This window comes from Cryptotermes secundus, unplaced genomic scaffold, assembly GCF_002891405.2.
Source record: "Cryptotermes secundus unplaced genomic scaffold, Csec_1.0 scaffold397, whole genome shotgun sequence".
NCBI lineage: Eukaryota > Metazoa > Arthropoda > Insecta > Blattodea > Kalotermitidae > Cryptotermes > Cryptotermes secundus.
The window spans coordinates 397273-423963 of record NW_019731983.1 but is presented as its reverse complement, the minus strand read 5'-3'; the positions used below and the strand labels follow the sequence as shown (position 1 = coordinate 423963).

Here is a 26691-nt window from a genome sequence, read left to right as displayed (position 1 = left end):
CCAATACAGGTCTAAGTGCATGGGGAAACCCACCCTCTCCAATAACTAACTAACATAAACTGTATATAAGTTGGTGAACTTGGAAACAGTCTGTCCCTAGAAGGGGACAACGTTATAAAGTTCTGTGATATTTATTAATATTGGGAATGATATGAATGGATGAATGAATGTATAAGGGGTGGCCTTCTTGGCCCTTGCACCACGACCACAGTGATCTATTGTGCCTCCCCTTCTGATTATCCCCTCAACAATCCTGTACTTCGAATGAAGCGTAGGATTTTATATGTGAGGACATCGAAATAGTCACTTGGTTCCATAAAATATTGACCCAAGTGACACAATCTTAAATAAGCTAAGGCCTCACATTCGCACAGGATATGTGTGGCTGTTTCATTTTCTTCTTGACGCCTCTGATAGGTTGGACTATTACTTAGTCTCAGTTTGAACAGGTGTCCTTTGAGGTGACAATGTCCTGTAAGTAGTCCTACCACCCGTCGTAGCTGGTTCCTGTTTAACTTCAACAGTTCCTTCGCTCTTTTAATAGAGGGTCCTCATATGAGTCCCTTTGCTTGCCTGAGTCCAGTCAAGGATCCCCAGTATTTCTTGTGCTTCATATTTGTCCAGTCCATGTTTGCCTTTCTGGCGACTCCTATAGAGATGCCACAGGCTGGTTCAGGTCCTATGAACAGATGTTCAGCTCCAGTCTTGGCCAACTGGTCTGCTGTTTCGTTTCCAGCAATACCCTCATGCCCCAGCGCCCATATCAGTTGTACCCTGTTATGTTTGGCCAGTTCCATGAGAGTTTGGTGACAATCCCAGACCAATTTTGAGTTGATCTGGTGTTTGCCAATCGCTTTAAGTGCAGCTTGGCTGTCAGATAGAATGTAGATCTTCCTATTTCTGTAGTTCCTATTTAGATTCTCCATAATACATGCCTTAATGGCATTTGCTTCTGCCTGGAATACTGTCGTGTACTGCCTGAGGCTGAAACTAAGTTTCCGCCTCGTACCATAGCAGAACACACCAGCTCTAGTGCCCTTATTTGTCTTGGAACCATTTGTATACCAGATCAATCCCCTTTTCTATCGGGCCGAAACCCGTCTTCCCATTCACTCCTGTCAGGAAATCTGACTGTGAAGAGTTTTTCATATACATGTCTTGGTGTCATTTTGTCAGACCCCATTTGTAATATGGGTTCTTTTTTCATGTTCTTTTTTATGTATGCATGTCCGAAACTATTGGATTTAGGTTTCCATTGATCACTGTACTGGAGATGGTAGATTCCTGCCCTGGCATCTGCCTCCAACTGTATGTGTAGTGGGGGGAGTCCATGGAGTATATCCAGTGCAGCTGTTGGAGATGTTCGAATTGCTCCTGTGATACCCAAGCAAGCCAACCTTTGCAATTTTTGCTAAGTTCTGCATTGCTTGTCATGAGTTTAAATCTGAGCCACTATACTGTGGCGCTGTATATAATTGTGGGTCTTAGAATCACAGTGTATATCCAATACACAATGTGCGGCTGCAGTCCCCAAGTTTTACCAAACATGCTTCTGCATGTCGAAAAAGCCTAATAGGCTTTATTGATGACCTTGTCCAGCTGCTTTTTCCATGTCAGTCCCTTGTCTAATTCTAGACCGAGGTACTTGACATCGCTGGAGAGCTGGATTGTCTTATTGAAGAGGGTCGGTTCCTTAAGGCCCTTTATATTTCTCTTCCTGGTAAACGGTATAATTACCATCTTATTGGGATTGATGGAAAGGCTTGTTCTTTCACACCGTCGTTGGACCATGTACAGAGCTGTTTGAAGACACTCTGATACTGTCGAAAGGAATTTTCTATTTCTGAGGATTTCTATGTCATCAGCATATCCCACTGTATAATACACATCATCATTAAGTCCCCACAGGAGATCACCAACAACCAGGTCCCACAACAGGCTAGAGAACGCCCCCCTGCAGACACCCCCTAGACATGGATGCCCCCAGGGTCTCTCCTGATAGTGTGGCAGCTATGGTTCTGCTTTCAAGCATAGCACTGATCCACCTGCATATTGCAGGCTCTGTGCCATGCTTTCCAGTCGCCTGTTTGATTATATCAAATGATGTTCTATCGAACACTCCCACTCTGTCAAGGAATTCTGCCAAGGCAATATCTTCGTGTTAAATCACACCTTCTGTGCATATTACCACATTATGTAATGTGCTTTCGGTAGATTACCTGTTTGGTAGGCATGCTGGTTTTGGTGTAGAGGCTATGTCCTCAACGCCCCATCCCTGATATGCCTATCCACCATTTTGTCCATCGTTTTCAAAAGGAAAGACGACAGGCTGATAGGATGATAAGCCTTAGCCTCAGCGTAATCTAGTTTCCCAGGCTTTAGGATAAATGTCACCTTAACTTGCCTCAAGGCCATGGGGATAAAACCATATGCCATGCAGGCTATATATGTGGCATAGGTGTGGAACTAAGAGTTCTGCCCCTTGCTGCAAAAGTGCTGGTACAATTCTCTCTGTTCCCGCTGACTTAAATGGTCTAAAGTTATTCAGTGCCCATCTGATTTTTGATTGGTTATTTATGACTTTGGCCAGGTTCCAGTCTATCCTGTTCATCTTGCTTTGGCAAGTGCCCAGGTTTTGGTGACCATGTCCATCGTCCAAATTATCAATCAATTTTGAATCAGGAAAGTAAACCCTGAATAATTCATTCAGTGTCTCCCTTACTGCCTTACTGCCTAACAGCAGCTTAATTGTGCTGACCTTGTTGGTCGCCTTTTTTGCCATGATTCTCATGAGTCTGGCACCACCTGATACATCATCCCAATTGGTTCTCTCAGGATTCCTATAAGTAGCTTGATCAACTTTAATGTTGCTTATTTGAAAGCATATATATCTGTGATCTGATAGAGATGGCTCTTCAGATACATCCCAATTACTGGTCAGGTTTCCTATTTTATTGGCCCCTAGTGTCAAGTTGATAACCTCCTGCCTATTGTAAACTGCAAAGGTAGGCTCGTTACCTTGGTTTAGAATATTAAGGTTTGAGCTCACCAAATATTCCATGAGGTATTCTCTTTGGTTGATGTCAGTGCTTCCCCACAATTTGTGGTGTGCATTCGCATCACACCCAATGATGAGCTGCTTTTTCCTAAGATGGAAATATTCAATGATGTCCCTCACTTCTTTGGAAGATGGTGGTTCATCCGAGTCATATGGAAAGTAGGCTGAAGTGACGATGAGCTCACATCCCCTGCCCAATGTGTATATCATCCTCACCGTTGTTATGCCTCTGGAACAGAACTCAATCAAGGGTGAATCATTAATAAGATTATTAACATATATGCGTGATCTCACATTTTCTCCAGGTGCCACAGAGTAGACTGTTCCCCCTGAATTTGTTAAGCCTCTTTATTTGGCCCCTATATATCCAAGGTTCCTGAATAAGTCTACTTTTCCTTCAGAAAGTTGTTGACATAAAATTGCTATGATGTCGATTAATCTGAATAAATCGTATTTTGTGTGTGAATGTTATGTGTGTATATATGTATGTATGTATGTATGTTTGTTTATTGTGTAATCCTGGGAAAGGTGTCCTTCTAAATACCTTCTTCCATGGCTCCTTTTACTTTATCAGACCTGGTTTCCTTTGAGGGAGGTCTCTGATCTGTTAAGGTCAGGTTGACAAGAGGAGGGATTGTGTCCTTATCAGATACTCTCTTCCAGTCAACTGAGGGAGTGGGTACATCATCCCCCTCCCCCTCAGAGACCGAGTTGGATGATACTGTATCTGACACAGGTTCTGTCCGGCGCTGATCCTCAGGATCATTCAACACCTTAACAGTCCCCTGTCAGAGTCCTGTGAATATTTTGTAGCCGGTCCTCTGTCCTCGGTCTATGCCTCTGGCCTGTCGACTTAGATTGCTTATCCAGTACCCTCCAGTTCTCCTTATGAAGTCCTGGATTGAGGTCTGCAATCCATTCCAGCAGCTCTTCCAGATTCTGGGCAACTTTGCCCCTAATCTGGAGAGCCACTTTAACAGGCTTGAGCAGGTTCCTGGCATCAGTAGCCTTCAGCCTGGCCCCTGATTCCAGCCTGTGGTTGTCAATGGCTTAGGTGAGCCATTGACCAGATTGTTGGTCGGCACTTGCATAAATAAGTGTACCTCCCACTAGTCTGTAGGATTTCAGGTGTGGTAGTTCTCCCTTTGGAGTCCTACATAACACCTCCCCCAGTGCTTCCAGAATGGAATTCTGGTCATCTTCGGTAAGCTTATTCTCAGGATAAGTTTCCTTGAAGATAGCTACCTTTATGTTGGTCAGAGCCTCCTTGTAAGTCCCTGGTCCTTTTCAGAGTTATGGCCGTTTCTGTAGGGGTACTGCCCTCTGACCTTGGTCTCTTAAAAGGTACCGGTGGGGGTTTCTCCCTGCTTGGATGATCCTGCATTTCCTGGTTGCTGACTGCCCCAGGTTCCTGCTATGCTTGCCCCAGCTCTTGCCTTTTTCAACTTCCGTCTGGCGTATCCAGACAAGGCTTTTTTTGCTAGATGGAGTCCACCTACTCCAGCGACTAGGTATTCCATTCTTCTCCTACTGCAGGTATGCTAGAGGTACTAGCCCCCTGTAGTGGTATGTCAGTACTACTGACTCCCAATAGAGTTTTTGGTTTTGCCTCATGTAGGTTCCGGACCACTGGTTCGCCCATGCCTTTGGCTGAAAATTCAACAGCAGGTTCGCTGGCTGCACCTGGGTCCCTTAATGGGTCACCAGAGCTTCCAGTCCCTTGCTGAAGCATTTCTCGTAGGGATCCCCTTGGAGGGAGTACATCTTCAGTTTAAGGTCCTTATGACCGGTTTTTTTGTTATTCCTTTCATTTTGGTCCCACGAGTTTTGGGGATTAAAAAGGTCACCACCCGCAGCACCCCATGTGGGTGGAAGGCATAAATACAGGGTGATTCATATAGAACCGGCCCGACGAAATGAGCTGTAATATAAAATATACCATACAGATATTAAAGTAATTTACACATATCTTATCTTGGATTGTGTGCCATGATCAGATCAGGTGTTGAAATTGTCTGCCGTTTTCAAGTAGGCATGCCTCCACCCGCGTTTGCATATTCGCCCTGACTCGCTGCAGTGTTTCTTCAGTGATGTTCCTGATTTCAGCCGAAATGTTGTCCTTTAAATCCTGCAACATACACGGTTTGTTTGCATATACCCTGTCCTTCAGTAAACCCCAGAGAAAAAAATCCGGGCTGGTAAGGTCGGGGGATTTTGGGGGCCACATCTTTTTAGAGATGACGCGATTGAGAGAGAAGCTCTCAATCAGTTCCATGGACATGTTGGACGTGTGGCACATCACTGAATCCTGCTGAAAATAACCCTGTGTAAGTTCCACATCATCCAGCTGCTGCACGAAATCGTAAAAAATACAGCAGTATAAGGTGCTGTTCACGGTCGTGTCGAAGAAGATCAGTCCAATGATTCATAAACCAGAAATGGCACACCACGCACACCCACTTTTTTTGGGAGTAATGGTGATTAAGCAATCTCATGTGGTTTTTCAGACACCCAGATCCTGGAATTTTGTGTTTACATATCCTGATAGGTGGAACCATGCTTCATCACTAAACCAAGTGATGTCCAAAATTCTGGGGTTATCGTGCACGAATTCTCGAAACCATAAACAGTACCTTACCCGTTTATCTTTATCAACATCACCCAATTCCTGAACACTGGTGATCTTGTAGGGACGAAGGTTCACTTTCTTTGCAGCCTGTTGACACGTTGAATAAGAATACCTGGTGTCCTGGCTTAGATGTAATGCTTTCTTGGGAGACTGCAGTAACCTGTCCCGCACAATTGCAATCGTTTCTTCTGGCATTTCTGGGCGGTTTTTACCATGTTCACTTAAAAGTGTCCCTGTCCTTTCCAAATTCTGAGCCAAGGACTGTATAGTCGATTTTGCTGGTTTCTTGTGAGCTCCAAACTTCCTCCTGAATTCCAGTTGTGTCTTTGCAATCGAGCCTGTCACCCAGTACGTGCGCACAACAAGAAACACTCAGTATTCAACAGTGTACTCCATGACTGTCGCCTGTGCACTGCAGACACGTTTCAGGATTGTCCTTGACCTTGCAGCATAAGGGCTGCCACTTGCCAGATCATGCGCACACCATTCGACACCACGGATTATTTTGTCGTAATTGTGAGCGGTTATATGCATCACCTGCGGAATTATTAGTGAATTCATTGGGGCCGGTTCTATACGATTCACCCTGTACAACGGGGTGCTGCCAGGTGCCCTGCAGGGATCGTTCCAAGACACTGGCTAATTACCACCCCAGTGCCATGCAGCCCTCAGCATGATGCCTCACACCTTGGCTTAGGTGGTTTGGTCCTGTTGTGAATGAAACCCTCACAAGCCTCCAGGACCAAGAGTGCCTGTTCGGGGGGAGGGAGGTATCCCAGGTGATTAATGGGAGTGTGACACCAGTTAGTCATGACTTGCGACCAGGGCAACCTACATGAGAAAGTCACCCCTGGGGGTAGCTTATGAGCTCCCCCATTCCCACCCCTCCACATGGGTTGGTCAAACCATTTTAGAGTGTTGAGCCCTAAGGCTTGCGGCACCTTATCGGTAATCTAGGGAGACAACTGAAATAGCCAAAGCTACCCCCATAGGAGTGCTCTCCCACATTTGTCCCGGGTACACCATAGTGAAACACAAGAGTCATTATGTCACCATGTGGGAGACTCTGGTCATAAAGCCATCGCCCTTTATGGGAACTTAGCCGCCATCCCAGAATGGGGCTGTTGTTGCCTGGTGGCACCACGAGGAGGTGTCCCAACGCATCCCTGGTCCATGATGCGTCCCCACCAAAGACAGCTGTGGTTCGGCCAACCTCACCGAGGATGATGTCATTACCACCTGTAACATGTGATATAAAAATGTCACAGTTACCCTGGGATCACCACCTTGGGGATGATAAGTAATGGGTGTGATGCCTTGTAGTTTTGTACATAGGCAGCTATAACCAAACTAGATGGCATTGTACCCCAAGAGACCATATTCTTGATATTGTTGTCAGATTCTCAAATCTTGCTAATTAATGAGAATGGCAGATATGCTGCAGGAATTTAGGATGAGATAAATTTGGGATGATACTTAATCTTGACGGTGAATGGTATTTTATAGGATAGAATACTTACGAGGAAAACTAAAGGCAGGTAAGGCAGTAATTTAAAATATCATGTTTTGTACTTTGGAGCACATCATTTTAAGGAGAAAACAGGATAATATTGGCAGTGAAAATATATGTTTGGAGTAAATTGGCAATAATATTATTGAAAGACAGAATTCCAAATAATGTAATTATGTGGGGAAAAAATGAGCGTACAAAAAATACTTTTTAGATGATGTAAAAACTAAATAGTTAACACACATGAGAAAAATTAATGGACATGTGACAAAATAAGTACTGAAGTGGATACCATCAGTTAGGAGGAAGAAGGGAAGCCCCAGAATTAGATGAATGAAAGAAGTCTCTGATGGAGTGGCAGAGAAAGGACTTGGGAACACAGAAGATATCCAGAAAATAATGATTGGAAGCTGAAAGACCTGAATATTTACAGAGTAGCATAAAATTTGCATGTCACTGAGAATGTCACTGTCAGATCACAGTAATGCTTTTTTCTTTCCTAGTTAGTTATGAATTCAGCATTAAAAATTGAAGATAAAGTGGTGTTTGTTATAATATGTGGAAGGCTAGATGCTCCAAATTGACCAGTGCTAATGACCTGTTCTTCAGTATTATATCTCAGCATCCTGTTGCACTCTACACGATAAATGATGCAAATTCCGTCCCAAGTGCAGACAATATATATTATATGTCTTTGAGCTTGTTCTCTTCTACACTACATGTTTCGGCCTCTATCGGCTATCATCAGGTGTATACTCTTAACGTTGCTGCCACACTGAAACCCAGTCTAAAATTGAACATTTAAAAAACACATTGTTATTTTCTTCGTATTATCAACATCTACCTCGTTGATATGTGTCTGGTATTACTACAGGAATATTTGACATGTGCAATATAATCTACATACCAGACACATATCAGCGAGGTAGATGTTGATAATACGAAGAAAATAACAATGTGTTTTTTAAATGTTCAATTTTAGACTGGGTTTCAGTGTGGCAGCAACGTTAAGAGTATACACCTGATGATGGCCGATAGAGGCCGAAACATGTAGTGTAGAAGAGAACAAGATCAAAGACATATAATATATATTGTTTGCACTTGGGATGGAATTTGCATCATTGACCTGTTCTTATTTCTCTGTAGATGTTAGATGGCTTCAGAATTAATAAAATGGTGGAGAATATAGTTAATTTTGATGTACTGAAGACCATGTGCTTCAAATTGAGCAGTTGCTGCTAAATTTAATAAACAAAATGCAGATATCTTCACACAGTTAGGTGACCACACTAGAAGATTTGTCCTATGGTGTGCAGCCTTTGCACTACTCTATGTATGTGTTTGTGTATGCTTGTGTTCACATACATATATCTTCATATAAACTCAGATTTTATTAAAGATTTCAAATGAACAAGTTCAAATCTTATTGGTACATAAGTTCTTTGTCATGTAACTCTTCCTGTGCCATGAGCTATTTTAAGCAGTGTGTAAATATGTCCACAAGGGAACAAAGTAAAGTTTATAAAGTAACTGTAGTCTTTGTCTCAGCTGCAAATTTTGCTGAACCTATGACTTTGTAGTTTAAACCATATAGGTGAATAGACAGGCATACAAACTGAAACATTTTGTTATATGTTATCTTCAATCATCAAACACACAGTAAGCATGAACATGTACATGTATTCTTTATTGCACTGAGACACTCTGTACACATGAAAGGCATATTTAGTGTATGGTCCTCATGAATGAATTTTTGTTATTAAAAGGTATCCTTATGTTTACACACTTGCCTGATTTATTGCAGAACTTCATTATTTTAATTTGGGCTCTATTTCTTTCAGTTGACACAAATCTGAGCACCCCATTGAATTTGCTAACAGAATCTCGTGTCCCTACAATTTCTAAAGTGATTGAAAAAGCCAAAGGCCAGCGTCAAGTATATGCAACAAAAGGACCAATAACTGACAGCCAACTGATGCCAATTCTGTACTTTCTCTTCCCAGATGCTGAGGATGAACCAGTAATTACTCATAATAGCATAATTTTACTTAGAATTGTTATTAACTTTACTTGTCAAGGATTAATGATTTTAAATTTCCCAGTACTGTGGAATTGTTGGGTATATTTTAATTTTGGGGTGATAATTGACACGGTAAAGTAGTTGGTTGAGTAACTGTGCTACAAGCCAGAAGGTCATGGGTTTGATTCCAGATAAGGTCATTGGATTTTTCAGTTGATGCAATCCTTCAAGCTGCACTATGGCCCTTGGATTGACTCAGCCTCTAACAGAAATAATTGTCAGGAATCTTCCTGGGAGTAAAGGGTGGATGGTGCGTAAGGCTGATTACCTGACCACCATTCTAGAGCCCTGCGGGTCTCCATGACCACTTTCCTTTTACCTTAATTTATCATCTGAGAGTAGGAGGAGACTCTAAATCTCCTGGTTCTGCAGGGCTGATGGCCATATTGTTACTCAGGGGTATTGGTATTATTGTTGAATAAAGAAACAAATGGTTAGCTGGGTTGCATATGTACTCTGTCATGGTAATGCAATGTGTGGCCAATGAAGGTTAATGTATATTCTGAATTATAGAAATGTTTTAGCTCTGGTTTTATACATATATATATTTTTTTCCCTGCAGGAGAATCCTTATATGGAACCATTAAGCAACTATGCCAGCTGTGATAATCAGCAGTTGGAGGTAGGACCTTATTATATTAGACCATGCTTAACAGATGCATGTATTTTTAAATCTCTGTTTATGTAATGAAAAATGTTTGTCTGTTTGCTTTTCATTTGTACATTTCCATGCCATTGCATCTATCTTGATCAAATTTGCATAATGGTAGAGGACCTCTCAAATTCTTGTGTCTCTCATGTTTTTATTACTGGCTGTAGGAAGTTAAAAAGTGGGACATCAGGTGGTATCATTGCATGAAAATTGGTTCAGAAGTTGAAATGGCGGGACACCCAGGCAATTTGCTGATCTCATATGCCTATTTTTTCCCCTAAGAGAGAAAGGTGTGATAAAAATTAAGATAATATAAGATGTTTAGCTCATTATTTGAAATATTTTTGTCATGGCAAAGGAAGACATCTTCATGTCTTCATGTAGTATAATATCTCTGCTATTGATTAAGGTCATAAATGGAATAAATGACTTTAAGATTTTTGTCTATGCATGAGCACCGAAATCTGTTTGATAGTATTTTTTGTAAGTTTGTAATTTATTGATTTGATAGTATTTTTTTGTAAGTTAGTAATTTAATGATTTGATAGTATTGTAACATGTTGCGTTACTGAATACGCTGTAGAGATCGTTAATTGGTTTATTGAACAATCTACAAATATCGGCTACAATTAATTATCACAATGTTACGGGTTTCCACACTTTACAAACCCTACAACAAAATCTCTTAACACTATCTTCCAGAGTCTTCACGTATTAATAGCGCTGGAGCTATACAAGTCTCGCTGAATTACACACTCCAAATATAACTGGTTATCACGAACTATCACTGATTCTCCCACACGCGTCTGTAGCTCGTAACTTGCGAACTGAGAACTCGTTGATAACACACTGACTCGTAGGCTTGCTCGGAACTAACTCGTAGGTAGCTCGAGGACTAACTGTGAATAGCCTTCGCTGCTCCTTATGTAGCCTCGTTCGGACAATACAGAAAACGGCCACGTAATAGGCACCCTGTTATCTGGTGCCGTCGTGCTGGTAACGCTGTGTACTGCTGTTACTACCGTCGTCGTCTCGCAACCACTGTTTACCCGCGCTGCCTAGCAACAGCGGTGCACCTTGGTGACGTCACCACTGTTGACTCGCGTTGCATAGCTACCAGGTTGCGGGGACTCGGCTAACTTCGGCTGGTGAGGGGAGGGGGAGGGGCGTCATCCATAGCTCAACATGTCACACTATTGTTGTAAGTTAGTAATTTAATGATTTGATAGTATTTTTTGTAAGTTAGTAATTTAATGATTTGATATTATTTTTTGTAAGTTAGTAATTAAATGATTTGATAGTATTTTTTTAAGTTAGTTATTTAATGATTTGATAGTATTTTTTTTAAATTAGTTATTTAATGATGCTGTTAATATTGGGACTGCACACTGCCAATTATAGGATGATTAATGAATGTGGCACATCTGGTGGAATGAAAATTGGCAGGAGAAACTGAAATATTCAGAGAAATCGCACCCCACTGCCACTTTATCCACCATAAATCCAACATGACTTGACCTGGAATTGAGCCTAGGCTGTTTCAGTTGAAAACTGTGACTAACCGCCTTAACTGTGGCACAGCCACTTCATAGTAATGATGTTTGTACTTTTCTTAGTTGAATTGTGACCATGCTGAATATCAACGAGAAAATGTTGACTAATGAAGGATGTGGATTTGTACATGAAACACTCAGACAGCCATATAGAAAGTCTCTGATACAGGATGTGTGGTTGCAAGTCAGTGATATGAATGATAGTTAGAAGTTGCATGTTGCTTAAAAATAATAGCTCCTATTTTTTTTTACCCTATAGTGGGAAAAGATATTTGAATGAAACAGAGGTGGGTACTTTTCTTGAACTCTGTTCTATGATTTTACAGTGTTACTTTTTAGCATAATCACCTATACTGTCCACACGCTTCTGGAAATATTCAGGTATTTTTTTTTTGTAAGTTCGTAGTGATAGAACTCTGTTGACAGAACAATATCTTCACCACTCTCTTGACTTCATCTGACAAGAAGTGGCAGTGATGGTGGTGTTGTTTGTGATGACACATTTACTGCCAGGTATGTAAGTCACTGGGTGAAGTCTTGGCAAAACAGAGTAACATAAGCATTTAAATTGAAAAAAAAATTTTTGTAATGCTTTCATTATGTATTGACATATTAGTGAGGAAATTATATAAAGGTAAATGAGGAAGAATGGGCCTGATTCATGAGCACAGTGCTATGAAGACACCTGAAGGTGTAGTGGTAAAGCTTTATGCATTCCTGACCTCAGCTCTAGGTGGAGGTGAGTGATCTTCATGCTTTGGACACTTGTACTCCATTGGACAGAGCCTCAAGTGCCCTGTCAGCAGAAAGATGGGAAAGATTCTTGCTCCTACCAGAAATTTAACCATAGGTACATGACCAGGGATTGGTTTGTACTGTACTGACACAGAGTATTGCTGATTCAGGGCGATAAATGTAATTGTAAATGTCAGATTGAGATTTTCATGGCATATTATCCTTATCCCAAAAAACTGCAAGTAATCTTCATAATTGCAAATGCATTGTGACTGCAGGAATTGTCAACTGGGTTGAAATCTGCTCCAGTGGATGGACTCATATGGAGATTGGCTGTAGTGATGTCTCATGTAGTTCATGCCCTGGGGGACATTAGAGCAGCTGCTCACCTCTGGTATGAGTTCACTCAGGAAATGAGATACCGTTGGGAAAATGGAATCACCATTCCAGGGTAAGTAGAATCAGCACTATATCATATCCAGGAAGCCTTGTATAGGGTCCACTATGTCAGTGCTCCTCAACCGCCGGGCCGTGGCCCAGTAGTGGGCCTTGGCATCAATCATACTGGGCCGCAGGAGCTTCTTCTGGAATTTGTAATTTTCATTTTCTAAGCATTTTTCATGAATAAATATTTTATAGCGGAAATATTCTGAGGAGAATAATATTTGTGTCGAGAAGCTCAGACACAGAACACCTAAATCTGTGTAGCAAATGTCAGTGATCAAGCCGCATATTTTTAAACATGGAAGTATTCATGAAAGATCGGGAATTTGATAACTAATTTAAATGTAACTTTATGTTTGTCAACATGCTACACCGTATACATAAGTGTACTAATACTCTTTATGATTATGCTATAATTAATTACTAATATTACGTTAGCTTAATGCATGAACTTTAACAAAACTGGAAAGGTATTTACGAGTAAATTTGTTGGGACTGGACCCTTGTCTTATAAAAAAAGAACTTACTGGGCTGCGGTCTCATAAAGGTTGAGAAGCACTGCACTATGTTACAGACATTGGGTTAGAAAATTTTGTCCTTATGGAAACTTATGATCAATATTAATTATTGTTTGAACATAAAATGCAAACCAGCAAATTCAGCCCAGACAGTTTCTTCTTTAAGAAATTATTTGCTAAGAAATTCAGATTACGTTGTATATTTCTAGTTTTGCAGAAAATATTGTTAAGTCTCCAAACATAATTTTTCATGAGAAGAAGGAACAGCTTCAAGGGTTTATCCAGTAATATATTTAACTTGGTATTCCATTATATCACTGAATGGAAAGTTTTGTGTATAAAATCATTAGAGTTATAACTGGGGTCTTATGTGGTCCATTTAATTTTGTGATTTACTTATCTCATTATGATGAATTTTGGCTTCACCCTCTTTTCCTTTGCACACTTATACATGCAGTGATGTAGGGTGATGTCTAGTAGTGTTGTAGCTGTTCCCAGTTGTTGCATGCCTTGTCCCCAGACTCAGAGAGTCAATAAATGATACAAACTCCGTCTTAAGTGCAAACAATATATATTTATATGTCTTTGATCTTGTTCTTTCTACACTACATGTTTCGGCCTCTATCGGCCATCATCAGGTGTATACTCTTAACGTTGCTGCCACACTGAACCCAGTCTAAAACTTAACATTTAAAAACACAATGTCACATTCTTCGTATTATCAACATCTACATCGTTGATATGTGTCTGGTATGTAGATTATGTTTCACACGTCGCACCCGATATTCTTGTAGTAGCACTCTAAAAATCTTTAGTTATGATGTTTTTAAAACCTTTTAAATTTTCTACAAAAGGTTTTAAAAACATCATAACTAAAGATTTTTAGAGTGCTACTACAAGAATATCGGGTTTGACGTGTGCAACATAATCTACATACCAGACACATATCAACGATGTAGATGTTGATAATACGAAGAATGTGACATTGTGTTTTTAAATGTTAAGTTTTAGACTGGGTTCAGTGCGGCAGCGACGTTAAGAGTATACACCTGATGATGGCCGATAGAGGCCGAAACATGAAGTGTAGAAAGAACAAGATCAAAGACATATAAATATATATTGTTTGCACTTAAGACGGAGTTTGTATCATTTATCGTGTAGAGTGCAACAGGATGCTTAAATATAATATTGTAATCAGAGAGTCAAGCTTGCTTGAGGGGACTGGGCTCCTGGAAGCTATGCGATATAGCCTATATTGGCTGGTGGGACATCTGGGTCGTGTAGTATGTAGCAGGATTAATGAAAAGCCAACAGGCCCACAGGTTGCACTTGATGTACATGCCCTGCTTATGGAAGTACTGATGATACAGTACTGATTGTAGATGCTGGAGGCAGTGTCAGAATCTGGCGAAGCATGAAGCACAGCATAAAATATTCTGGCTTGATGAATGCTTCAACATGGACGTTAAATTAAACAATTGCAATAGGATGCTGAAATACAGAATTAGAATGACCAAGGCAGGGAGGATAAGATGGGCAGGGCATGTAGCACAAATATAGGAGAGGAATGCATCGGTGGGAAAGCCAGAGGGGAAGAGACCACTAAGAAGACCAAGATGTAGTTGGAAGGTTTAGTATTAAGATGGATCCTAGAGAGATATAATAGGATGTTATGGATTGGGTGGGTGTGGCTCAGAATAGGGACCAGTGGAGGGCTCATGTGAACATGGTAATGAACCTTCAGGTTCCATAAATTCCTGGGAAGTTCTTAAGTGGCTTCTCAAGGGGGTCTCAGCTCCATGAATGAGTGTTAGGTATGTGATCTGTAAAGTTTTCTTTTTAATGAGGTGTACCTTCATGATGATGGTATTGTAAAGCCAAAATATCTTACAGAAACAACATAAGCAATAAATAAGAAGTACTTAGGTGGTGACTTGCATCTTAATTTCAGAAGAATGAATGCAAACACTTGTCACTTGTCACATTTGATTTTTTACTGGTCATGGATGATCAAATGACTGGATTCTTTCTGATACTACATGTTCATTGTTTTGACATCAAGTGAGACCAAAGAGACAGACCTAAGATGGGCTGATCTCTTTCTCAGGGGCAGTGGGCTGGAATGTCTGAAAAGCTGGTGTGGATGATGCAGGACATTGTGGACAGGAATGTAAACAAGAAGTCTGGGAAGAACTAATTGTCTGCTTTCCTTTCACAAAAAATTGTGTATCTGATATGACAGCACAGTCATCCTTGGTTCTGTGCCCTGTGGGACTCATAACCAAATTTCTCTGTCTTATGACCCTGCGGTTTCATGAGACTGACTTGTCCCATTGGTCCACATTTCATATCCTTTGTATAGACCACATAGAAAACACTGTGTCAAACTGTTCTTCTGTTGTTGTGTGTTTATTTTTACTGTGGGAGTGTGTTTATTGGTCATTGCCTGACAGCGGCCATCTCTTTTGTCTCCACTATCCAAACTTTCTAACATCATGTCACATTGCAGCTCAGCTTTTTTTGAGGGGCTCTAATGTTGGTATTACTGATGGGAAGGATTTATGAAGTACGCCTAGGAGATGACCTCAGGATTCATGATATACTCGTACATACCAAGTTTCATGGAGACTGGTTCAGACGTTTAGAAGTAGTTTGTTGTGGGGGGAGGGAGGACATACACAACAAAGTGATCTCATAAGACTACTTTTATTGTTTCTAAACCAGGAACGTAGGGTAATAAGGAATTAAATTAGCCTTAGAAAGGGATTGGATCAGATCCAAAGTGGTGGTGCAGGTGTCTCGGATTGTGATGCAGAGCCATAGGTTGTGGAAATTTGGCGTGGCCTTTTCAGTCCTTTAGCATAATGACAATGGTTTACCATGTTGGCCTGATATGGTAAGTTTCTTCCCTGTCAAAAATTTCACTCTGTTTAATTAAATTATTGCCAATTTATAATGACAATAGGCAGTGCCTTCAGAATTTTATCCTCTTGTGTTTTGTACACAGGCACAAAGGCTGTGTATTTCTTCATGTGTTCTTTCTTAAGCACATGATTTTGTATGTTTGCAGAGGAATTGTATAAGCTTCTTATTCCAGCACTGACTAAACTTTTATTAATTGGGTGTGATATCTGCACAAGAAGTCCTTTGATCCACTGAAAAATATAGTAACTAGTGATATAAAATAATATATTTTTATGTTCAAAGTAAGTGCATAATATGGTATGCATAATACAGTATATACATAGTCATACATATTTTGTTAAGTAAAATTACATTTTTTTAAATTGGGTGTTCGTGTTTCAAAATATTCTGTTTGACGCAATATTGGATTTCATATTTTGCTGTTTTATATTGTATGCCTTACAATTAATTTACATGAAGTTCCATAAAATTCCCACTTCTGTGGAACATTTACATGAGTAAGAACTATGCTACAACGTACATACATACATACATGACAAACTGTGTACATGTGATCATGTGATTATTGTACAGATAGGTTCTTCACAACACTTCTCCCTTAATTTGATTGATTATGTGACCAAGCAGGTACTGAGTAGGTTAGCATTCTGGTAACACTGTAAATTTATAGTGAGGAAGTGCTTGGTTTGAATATCGGCTGGGGCACTGGGGTTTTTCATAGTTTTCCTCATTTCCTCCAGGCAGGTGCCAGGTAGTACCTTGATTAGACCATGACTTCTTCTTTCCAGATACTTTCCATTTCATCATTCATCTGTCCTGCCATTTGATCCTATAGTCTGCCTACTCACATTGTCATATAATAACCCCCTCACCCCAAGTAGGTTGGTGCAGGACACAACCACTTCCTTCCACAACCCCTCCAATTCATTATTCACCAGTTGCCCTATAATTTCATTCTGTAGTTCAGAATGAACATTCAGAATTCATACAGAAGAGTTTAAAGGTGTCATATGATAGAATACTAGCTTTTGATTTAGCAAACTGCAATTGATCAGTTACAGCTTTTCTGTTCCTTATGATTTTCTCCAGCAAATTTCACATTAAGTTTCTTATAACCACTGTTCCCAGAGCTCACAGTAGAAGTGTGGATGTTTAAAATACAAAATTTCAACAGAAGACATGGGAGGGTGTAGAGATATTCATTCATATTCCTGTTACTCCCTTTGGAACATAGGGTGTCTGTGAAACATTTTGTTTCACTTCAGTTTCTTAATCTTATAGACAGTTGGTAGGACTCCTTGGACAGGAGATCAGCCTGTTGCAAGGCCACTGCCTACACAGAAAGCAAACAGAATAATTGCAGACAAACATCCATGCCTCGAGTAGGATTTGATCCTGTGGTCCCAGTGTTTGATTGGGTGAAGACAGTTCAAGCTTTAGACTGTGTGGCCACTGTGACCGGCTGTACAAATATACCATCTGAAATTAAATGCAACAATGAAAAGAGAAAACATTGCTATGTATTTCCTTGCATCTTTGCTGAGAATTCATATCGCTGTTGCATCCTATGTAAAATTTTCTTTCAGTAACAGATTAACAAAGCTAATAGTTTAGTATTTTTGGGACAAAACTTATGGACGCCATATTATCCTCAATTTTAAGACATCATCATCATCTTGGGATCATGAGTATTTGGATTTTGTTCATCACATGTTATTCAGATGATTGTCAACATCCAGAATGTCAGTAATCCCAGAGCCCTTTGGAACTCAATAATTGTCATCGTACCATTGGTATTTAAACAGTCATAGATGATTGTTGGTTTGTGAACGACCTAGGAAAAACAGGAGATGTAAATTCTCCTTTTCAGTCTTTTTACATTGGTAAATTAATCCAACATGTATCCACATCCTTGAATGACCAAAGAAATTAATGTTTTGTAGAATTATCATTTGGAAAGACAGTGCAAATATGTTTGCTGTTTTAGATATATCTGTCTCTCAGTTGAGTTGTAAAAATAAAGGTGCTCTGTTCGGTAATAATTACGAACAGTAAATATTCTTATATTTGTGAGCATACAAGTATGTTCTCATAGCTCATGCTATGAGCATCTGTAATTTAATGCACTCTCCCCTCCATTTTGTTGCTTTAATAATATTCAAGTCACTTTAATAATATTCAGAACACTTGTAATGTTCAAGTGGGGTTTCACATTCCTGTGTGTAGCTAAATACATGCAATATATTGTAAAATGAACAAACATTTTCACATCTAAGCCAGTTGGTGGGGTGGCGGGGAATAGATTCCTGCTGGTCCACAATCATCTGTACAGCTTCACTAATCTTATTCCAATATACAGGATGTAAATAGATATATGTTACATTGCTCTGTGGTAGGTAGATGGGTTCAGTGTGATCATATTTTGTTAATACACCCACATCCAGAAACGCTTTGTTTACGTGCTAGGGCCTCTGAAATGTGAAGGAGGACGCCCGTACCTCTTACCTCTGTGACTTACTGGTGACATTTACCTAACATTTCGCCAAGAAACCTTAACCGAGCTGCTGGGAAGTCCATTGTGAAATGTGGTTCCAACATGATGGCGCCCCAGCTCGCTACACTAATGTTCTCCGTGAGCATTTGGATGAAACTTGGCAACAGATGGATTGGATGTGGAGGCCCAGTAACCTTGCCCGCTCTCTCCTCTGACTTGACTCCACTGGATTTCTTTCTCTGGGGGTACATGCAAAGCCTGGTGTATGATACTCCAGTTGAGACACAACATGATCTTATGGCAAGAATGCAGTAGCAGCTGGAACCACCTGGTAAATGACAGGAATCTTTCAAACAGTTTAGCATAATGTGGCCAGGTGCTGCAGAACATGCAATGAAGTCAGTGGCCTCCATTTTGAGCAGCTTTTATAACATAAAACAATATAACATCCCCTAAAACTTATGCATCTTATCGGAAACTTTTGTGGCCCTTAGTGCCAAAAGGAAGCGTTTCTGGACATGGATGTATTAACAAAATATGATCAGTCTGAACCCATTTATCTACCACAGAGCATTATAACATACGTGATACAGTCATTAATTTTGTGGACTGTGGTTTTATCACATCGTATTACAAGGCATTTACATACACTTACACAGATCCACATCAACCCTCAAAATAGTTGGTGTTGGTTGCTATGCAAGTCTGCCAACGTTGATATAGCTGCCGAAAACATTGCTGAAACATATTGGCGGGAAATTCCTTTACGGCGTCTCTTGTGGCAATGACGACCTCCTCGGACGACTGAAATCTACCACCACATAGCTTTGCTTTCTAGCAGTGAAAGAGAAAGAAGTCACATGGTGCGAGATCAGGTGAATACAGAGGGTGTGGCAAAACGGTGACCTGTTGCCTTACCAGTTCCTCTTGGGCAAGAACAGAGCAATGTGCAGGGGAGTTGTCGTGTAGCAACAGCCAATTCTTCCTACATCAAATGTTTTGCTAGGGGATTTGCCTAGTTTCTGGCAGAACTTGATGTTTGTCCGTTGTTCAAACTGCCACATTTTCGATTTCCCCCCTTCACAGTTAACTGCAGTACACAACAGAGGCCATAGTTCTGCTTACACTGTTTGAACACGACTGCCTCTTGCTGTGACAAGAGATGAACCGACAGGGCATTATATCGTGCATCTGCCTATCCGCTGTAATGCCCTGCAATGATGCTTTGTGGCCAATCCACGTAATTATTGACTGTGGTAGTATATTTATTTACACACTGTATATGTACACTACTTTGCTACGTGATATTTCAGGTTTCTGCTACTGACCTTTCATTTTAAAGCTGAGGGTTAGAATGTGTTTAGTTACAGTGAGAACTAGTAGTACACTATGCTTTGAATTGTTTGTGCATAGATTATTTGGTTTACAGATTATCTGTGACATGTTTCCTATCTTAAAATCACTATCTGTCTAGATATATAAAATTTAAATGTAACACTAGGATGACCTTGAGTGGATAGGTATGCTGCTGGCAGTCTGCCATGTAGCTGTGAGGCTCTACTCACTGATTTTTCACACAAGTCCTAAGTGGAGAGCATGATAACAAATGGCTTTGCCATTGGTGATTGTTACAGTAACATATTCATTCATTATTGTATACCAGACATGGAATCAATCATCTTTTGGCCAGTGATTCTAGGCATGCACTTTTGTGAGTTGGCATTGCTAGTTAATTACTATGAAGGGGACTAGTACTTCATTAGTACAGTAAACTTTCAAGCATTCATAAACATTTGCTTATCCTTTCTTAAAAGGGCATGAATGCAGTTTATATTATTTGAAACTGTTTGGCAGGTTCAAGGGTTGAGCCACAGCACTGAAGGATAATCTCCCCCTCATGAACTGTTCTGTGCTCAGGCAACCTTCAGTGTTGTATTTGTTCTGACTGCACCTTATATGTTGTTACATATGAAAGTGATGTTTCAAATTCTTGTTGTTAAACAGTGTATGAAGTGATCAAAGTCTTCTATTCTGCCATAAATCTGTGATTATGGAGGCAGAGACGCTCTCCAAAACATTGTAAATTCATTCTGTACTGACGACACAGCTGATTGCCTGAGAGGACTCATTGCATTAAGTTGTCTGAAAGCGTCAAATCTTATAAAGCTATCAAGTATTTTCTAATGGTACAGAGGCTGATTTCTGTATCAGTCTAGGGAGTCGGAACTCACTCATGCTTCAGAATGATTGTAAAAATATACAGAGTAAAGAAGTACATTCAGCAGAGGGCATTACATGTGATTCGTAGTTGTACTGTAATATTGAAAGAATAAGAAACCGAAAGAAAGAAACTCCGTTGCCTGTAGTCCGCAAGCGAACTATACTAACCGAACGACTGTTGCTTGTCGGCGAAGCTAGTGCCAAGTTTTGTGGGTAGAGGGTGTCATGTGGTCAGCACAACAAATCCCCATGGCCATTAATCTCAGTTTTCTAGACCAGAGCCGCTCTTTCCTTCAGGTAGCTTCTCAGTTGTCCTCACGAGGCTGAGTGACCCTGTTCCAGACACACTACTAATCAGAAAATCTGGTAGCGCCGGGAATCGAACCCGGGACCTCTGGATCTATAGCCAGGAACACTGACCACTAGACCACAGAGGCGTTCTTTGAAAGAATAAGACATATAATTTTAATTGAGACAATGGAAGCATTTTTTGTTTGTATAGTATGGTCTATTATGATCAAGATTAATACTTCACTAGCATGATCAATTATATTTTAATTAAATATGTATCCACATACACGTAGATCTATGAAATCAAATGGGAGGAAGGTCAGTTTAGTTATCACTGAAAATAGGACACTAATGTAATCTTTGGACGTGTTTAGGAGGCCGTTGTTGATTGTTGAATATACAAATTTGGAAATATATGCGTAGTGTCTTTTTGCTTTATTCTATCAAAAACTGTAATTATTCTCCAAATTTTGTTCAAAACACCTTCCATTTCAATAAATATTAAACACATTATGCTAAGGATACACGCAGAAGAGTGCAGTCTTCATGTGAGTGTCCATTATTTTTGTCCACTTTTAACTAAAACAGGAATGTGTTAAGAGATTTTAGTGAAACTCCTCAGCGTCAAATTTCATGAAATATTATGTAGTGGTTCTCAGGTTGTTTCATGTGTACAGGTTTCTGAAAGTTCCTAAAGGTGGAGATTTTCTTTGTTACACACTGTGTTTGACTACATTTTAACTATACATTCTTTAGCTTATATCATTATGTTGCCTTCTCTCTGCTTCTGCCATGACTGGGCATGATTCATTACCCATATCAGCTTGTTCATGCAGATATCTTCTTGTGCGATAAACTTCATGTGAAACCGTGAGAAACGCACATCTTCTTGTACAGTTCATGTACCATTTGAAAATGAACTTTCTATTTTGTGATATGTTACATGTGGCATCTCACAGTAACAAGAGTTTCACAGCGGAACAAGTCCTCCTCGTGTGGTTGGATTGCGTGCCATGTATATGTCCATATCATGATCAGTCCAATTGTCTGAAGTGTCACAGTAATTGTTGAGAGTGTGGGTGGAGCCAGCTGTACTGTAGCGACTGCCAGGTCTTTGTAGTCCAGATTGGTGATCCCTGCTGCGGGACCGAGGACGTTGTCGACGAGAAGAGGTTACAGATGGTTGATGGTGTTGATGACTGGTAGGGTAATTCATGCGAGATACATGATCAGAAGTTGCTGTGAGTGATTGCCGGGATTGTCGCAGTTCTGTGAAAAGGTAAATGGCAGATTTTAGTTTAGAAAGCTTCTCGACAAGGAGCCCTTGTTATGTAATACTGCAGTGCACAGGTGCAGAGTTCATTTCTACAGTGCTGTACCACTGTCCTCTTTTGTGAATGAGCAAGCAGTTCATTTCTTTAGTTAGTGTATTTTATAAATGATAATGCATCAGAATGTGATTGTGCAAGTGCAGTCCATTACAAGAAGTAACTATTTATTGCAGGAAAGGCCTAGAAATGATGCATTTGTGTTTTGGTGTTACATGCATACACACATGAAAGATGAGCTTAAGAAATGAATATGAAACTCTTCTTACTTTTGCACGGTATGTTCATTTTAATCCAACTTAGAAAACAAAGAGTAATTATAGTGGCATTTATTTCTGTATTACATATTTCAGTAGTTGATTGAGGCACTATGCTACAAGCTGGAAGGTTGAGTCCTGATGAGGTGGATTTTTTCAGTTTACCTAATCCTTCCAGCTGCAGTATGGCCCTGGGGTCAACTCAGTCTCTAACAGAAACAGAAATGAGTACCAGGGATCTTCTGGGGATAAAGGGCGGCCGGCGCCTAAGGCTAACAACCTTACCGCCATCTGTGAGCTGACTGTTTAGAGAAAATGTGGGAGCCTCGACGTCTCACAACTCTATGGGCCTCCACGGCCTGGTACAGGAATACCTTTACCTGTTGTAATATTTCAGATTCCTCAAATTAAGCTATGCTACTGATGCTATTTGTTGGTGTAGCTGGTTTTTGACTTCTCAGATGACATTCAGTGTTATGATAAAAGTGTCAATGATGGATATAACACAAATATAGTGTAACAGACATGACTGTGGTGATATCATAGTATGGACCAATGATTCCCAAACCGTTTTATGAGTAAACTGAAATTCTCTGAGGCATTCTGAACAACTGCAGATTTCATTAGTATCATTAGACCAAAATTAAAGTTCTTTCTGTATAAGTTATATGTGGGTAGCCAGGATAGCACAGTCAGTATAGTGACTGGCTACGGGCTGGACGACCAAGGGGTGAGAGTTCTAGTCTTGCTAGTGTCAAGAATGTTCCCTTCTCGACATCATCCAGACTGGCTCTGAGGCCCACCAAACCTCCTATCAAATGGGTACCAGGGACTTTTTCCCCTGGGTTAAAGCAGGCGGGGCGTGAAGCTGACCACTCTCCTCACGCTAGTGCAGAGTTAAAAATCATGGTTTTAGACTTATATATTCCTCCATATGTCTTCATGATGTAGTCCTTAATTAAGCACAGGGACAACTTTACCTTAATTTTATAAATTGTGTGTGACTGAAGTAATCATTTATTGTATGTAATAATACAATGAAGGAATTCATTTATAGATCACTAATACCAGCTGAATATCTTACCAAAGAATGATTTAGTTTATTTCAAGGTTCAAGTAAATTTTGGTGCAGTGTTTTTTTTATAAGTTTGGAGATTTTCATGGTGGTTAGTGTTCATTTTATGGGTCTGATTGGTGTTTCACTGGAAGTAAGTTTCATAATACAAGACTGCTTTTTCATCACCAAGTTAAGTAAATACTGTAATGGGATCACAGGGTACTGTAAGACATCTGAATTTTACTGGATGTGCGTTACACTATTGTAATGGCATGTGCATGCAGTCCAGCTGACTGAACATTGCCTCTTGGTTAAAAACCAGCCACTAACCCTATAGTACTATATTTAAAGTAAAAAAGTAAAATAAAGGTATCCCTGTAGCAGGCCATGGAGGCCCATAGGGTTGTAAGATGTTGAGGTTCCCACATTTTCTAGGCAGTTGGTTCATAGATGGTGGCAAGGTTGTCGTCCCTACGTGCCGGCTGCCCTTTACCCCCAAGAATATTCCAAGAATATTCCTGGTACTCATTTCTGTTAGAGGCTGAGTCTACCCCAGGGCCAAAGTGCAGCTGGAAGGATTAGGTCAATTGAAAAAATCCACCTCATCGGGATTCTATCCCACGACCTTCCAGCTTGTAGCATAGTGCCTCAACCAGCTATGCTACCGCGTGCCCCCTATAATATTATGTTTGTTTACTTTATTGTGGGTTTATGATTTTTTGGTTCAGTATTGTTTATTCATTATTACAGAAAGTTTTATTCCCCATGGATCTAAAATCCTTATTCCCAAATGATAAATATTAATACATGTAGTTTCAGTGTTAGTGTCAGATTTGTTCAGTATTTTATAAAACGTTTTCATAGTTAGGAGAATATTTCAGGAATACTGATCTAGACTACAGGTTTATTTAGACAGCCTTGCCTGGTCGAGAGCTGACAAGCCCAGCAGCATAGGATTTCCCTGATAGATATCGTCCAGAATGGTTTGAGAAACTGTGTTGCGATTGCCCATCAGCTATGGACCTGGTCTTAACGCCTTTGCTGCTGAAGTGAGATGCATGCGAATGCATGTCATCAGCAATACATCCCATGTTGATGGAACCTAGGGGGAAATAGCAACTGCTTATGCACAGAAATATTATAAAATGTGTTAGTGGTTAGTTGCGCGTGACCACGCCGAGGACCTTTTAAATGTTTTACATGTATATATTCATTACTCCAATCACTGTTACAAAGTTTTCAGTGAAGCGAAGTTAGGGAGGTTACTAATTACTGATGTTAGTTTTATTCTTGCCTTGTTAACACTGTGTGGATGTGGCCAATGTTGCCAGTGTTTTCGAGGTAATGCTGCCTCCAGTCATCAAGGTTGAAGTGTGTAGGTTGCAGAATTTCTGTGCTTTCCATTTAGAAAAGCAGCAGCAGAAGGGAGGCGGTGGTAGACTGGGGAACAGTGCCTCATGTGGGCCAACAGGGAAGGTGGACTGCAAAATTTGTGTAGGTGGTCCTTTTAAAGGCCAAGGACTGCATCAGAAATACCATTGACAACTGAGGTTGTCGAACAGTCACCTATTCAGGTGCTCCCTAGGGGAAACTTTGCTGGTGGATCTGAGTGATGTCATTGATCTTATGCCTGGTTGACCACTCAAGAGCATCAGTTGTCAGTGGAATTTTTTATATATTTCTGGGCCTTTAAAAGGCCCATCTTCACAACTTCCACAGTCCACTCTATTTACTGGCCAAGATGAGCACCAATCCCCATTCTGTCTCCCCCCCCGTCCCCCATCGATTTGGAAAACAACATGCCATATAAACACAGAAACCATCAACCTCCGTACTTCAACCTGAAGGTGGAAGCAGCATGTACCTCTGAAATGTCAGAAACGTGATGCAGTTAGGGAAATATTTTAAATTGGTTTATGCATTTTGTTTTGAGGCCTGTAAGTTTATTAGCTGCATTTCAACAGCAAACATTGATATTTAAACTTGTTCATGAGCACTGTTCTTCAGAACACACATTTGTGTTTCCGACGCTCACAAATCATATTTGCATCAAACTGACTCCAGGAATCAAAATTCCACTTGAGAAGCTAATATATACCCACATAAACGCCCATATACTTTTTATGGAACCTGACAATTCATTATCGTAAGAGCACACTACTGGTCCCTGTCTTGTGCCATATGAATCCAATCAGCATCCTCCCTCACTATTTCTTTAAGATTCCTACATTCTATGCCTAGATCTTCCAACTGGTCTCTTCCCTTCACAATCTGTAACCAAAATTGGTATACATTTTTCATCTGTCCCATGCATACTCATCTCTTTCTCCTGGATTTGATTATGCTAATAATGTCTGGTGATGAGTACAATTTAGGAGCTCCTCACGCAGGTTTCTCCAGCTTCATGTCATTGTCCTTATCACTCGGTTCTCATACATCCTCAATCTATGTTTTTCCTGACGATTTAAATCCAGCTTAATGTTATAAAAGTGGTTGGGCAATTCTGTATTACGTTGTTGGTTTTATTTGTACTTCTTTTGGCTTGTTTTGGACTTCATCCATCGTCTGGCATGTAAAGGACAAAAGACCACAACGTTTCGGAGACTGATTTGTCTCCGTCTTCAGGTGGGTAGGGAATGATAAACCTACTCAGTTGAACTTCTTTTGACTTATTTTGGACTTCATCCATCATCTAGTATGTAAAAGACAAAAGACCACGATGTTTCGGAGACTGATTTGTCTCCGTCTTCAGCTAGGTAGGGAACGTTTGTCCTTTACATACCAGATGATGGATGAAGTCCAAAAGAAGTACAGTATACACCATCGTCAGAATCCTTTCAAGTCTCTCTGGTTTTATTTGTCGTTCTCAGTTAATGTATTTCCGTTAGGCAGAACTTTTATTATATACTAGCTACTGCAGAATGAGTGTAGAAATGTGAG

The 26691-nt window shown here is 40.3% G+C and overlaps 2 protein-coding genes across 4 annotated transcripts in view; one reads left to right on the top strand and one right to left on the bottom strand.

The window, feature by feature from the left end:
- Positions 1-26691, top strand: part of LOC111867397 (rab3 GTPase-activating protein catalytic subunit) — a 189328-nt gene that overhangs the window by 17429 nt on the left and 145208 nt on the right. For all 3 annotated transcript variants that reach the window (XM_023857210.2, XM_023857211.2, XM_023857209.2), the window contains exons 6-8: positions 9039-9217; positions 9840-9899; positions 12496-12668. In XM_023857210.2, the coding sequence (XP_023712978.1) occupies positions 9039-9217; positions 9840-9899; positions 12496-12668 (412 nt within the window). The remainder of the gene's footprint in view (positions 1-9038; positions 9218-9839; positions 9900-12495; positions 12669-26691) is intronic.
- The window catches only part of LOC111867398 (leucine-rich repeat and fibronectin type-III domain-containing protein 3), a 95641-nt gene continuing 90262 nt past the window's right edge, over positions 21313-26691 (bottom strand). Inside the window, exons 6-7 of the mRNA XM_033752665.1 lie at positions 24674-24853; positions 21313-22378 (exon numbers count right to left, since the gene is read on the bottom strand). Coding sequence (XP_033608556.1) covers positions 22080-22378; positions 24674-24853 — 479 coding nt within the window. The 3' untranslated portion in view covers positions 21313-22079. The remainder of the gene's footprint in view (positions 22379-24673; positions 24854-26691) is intronic.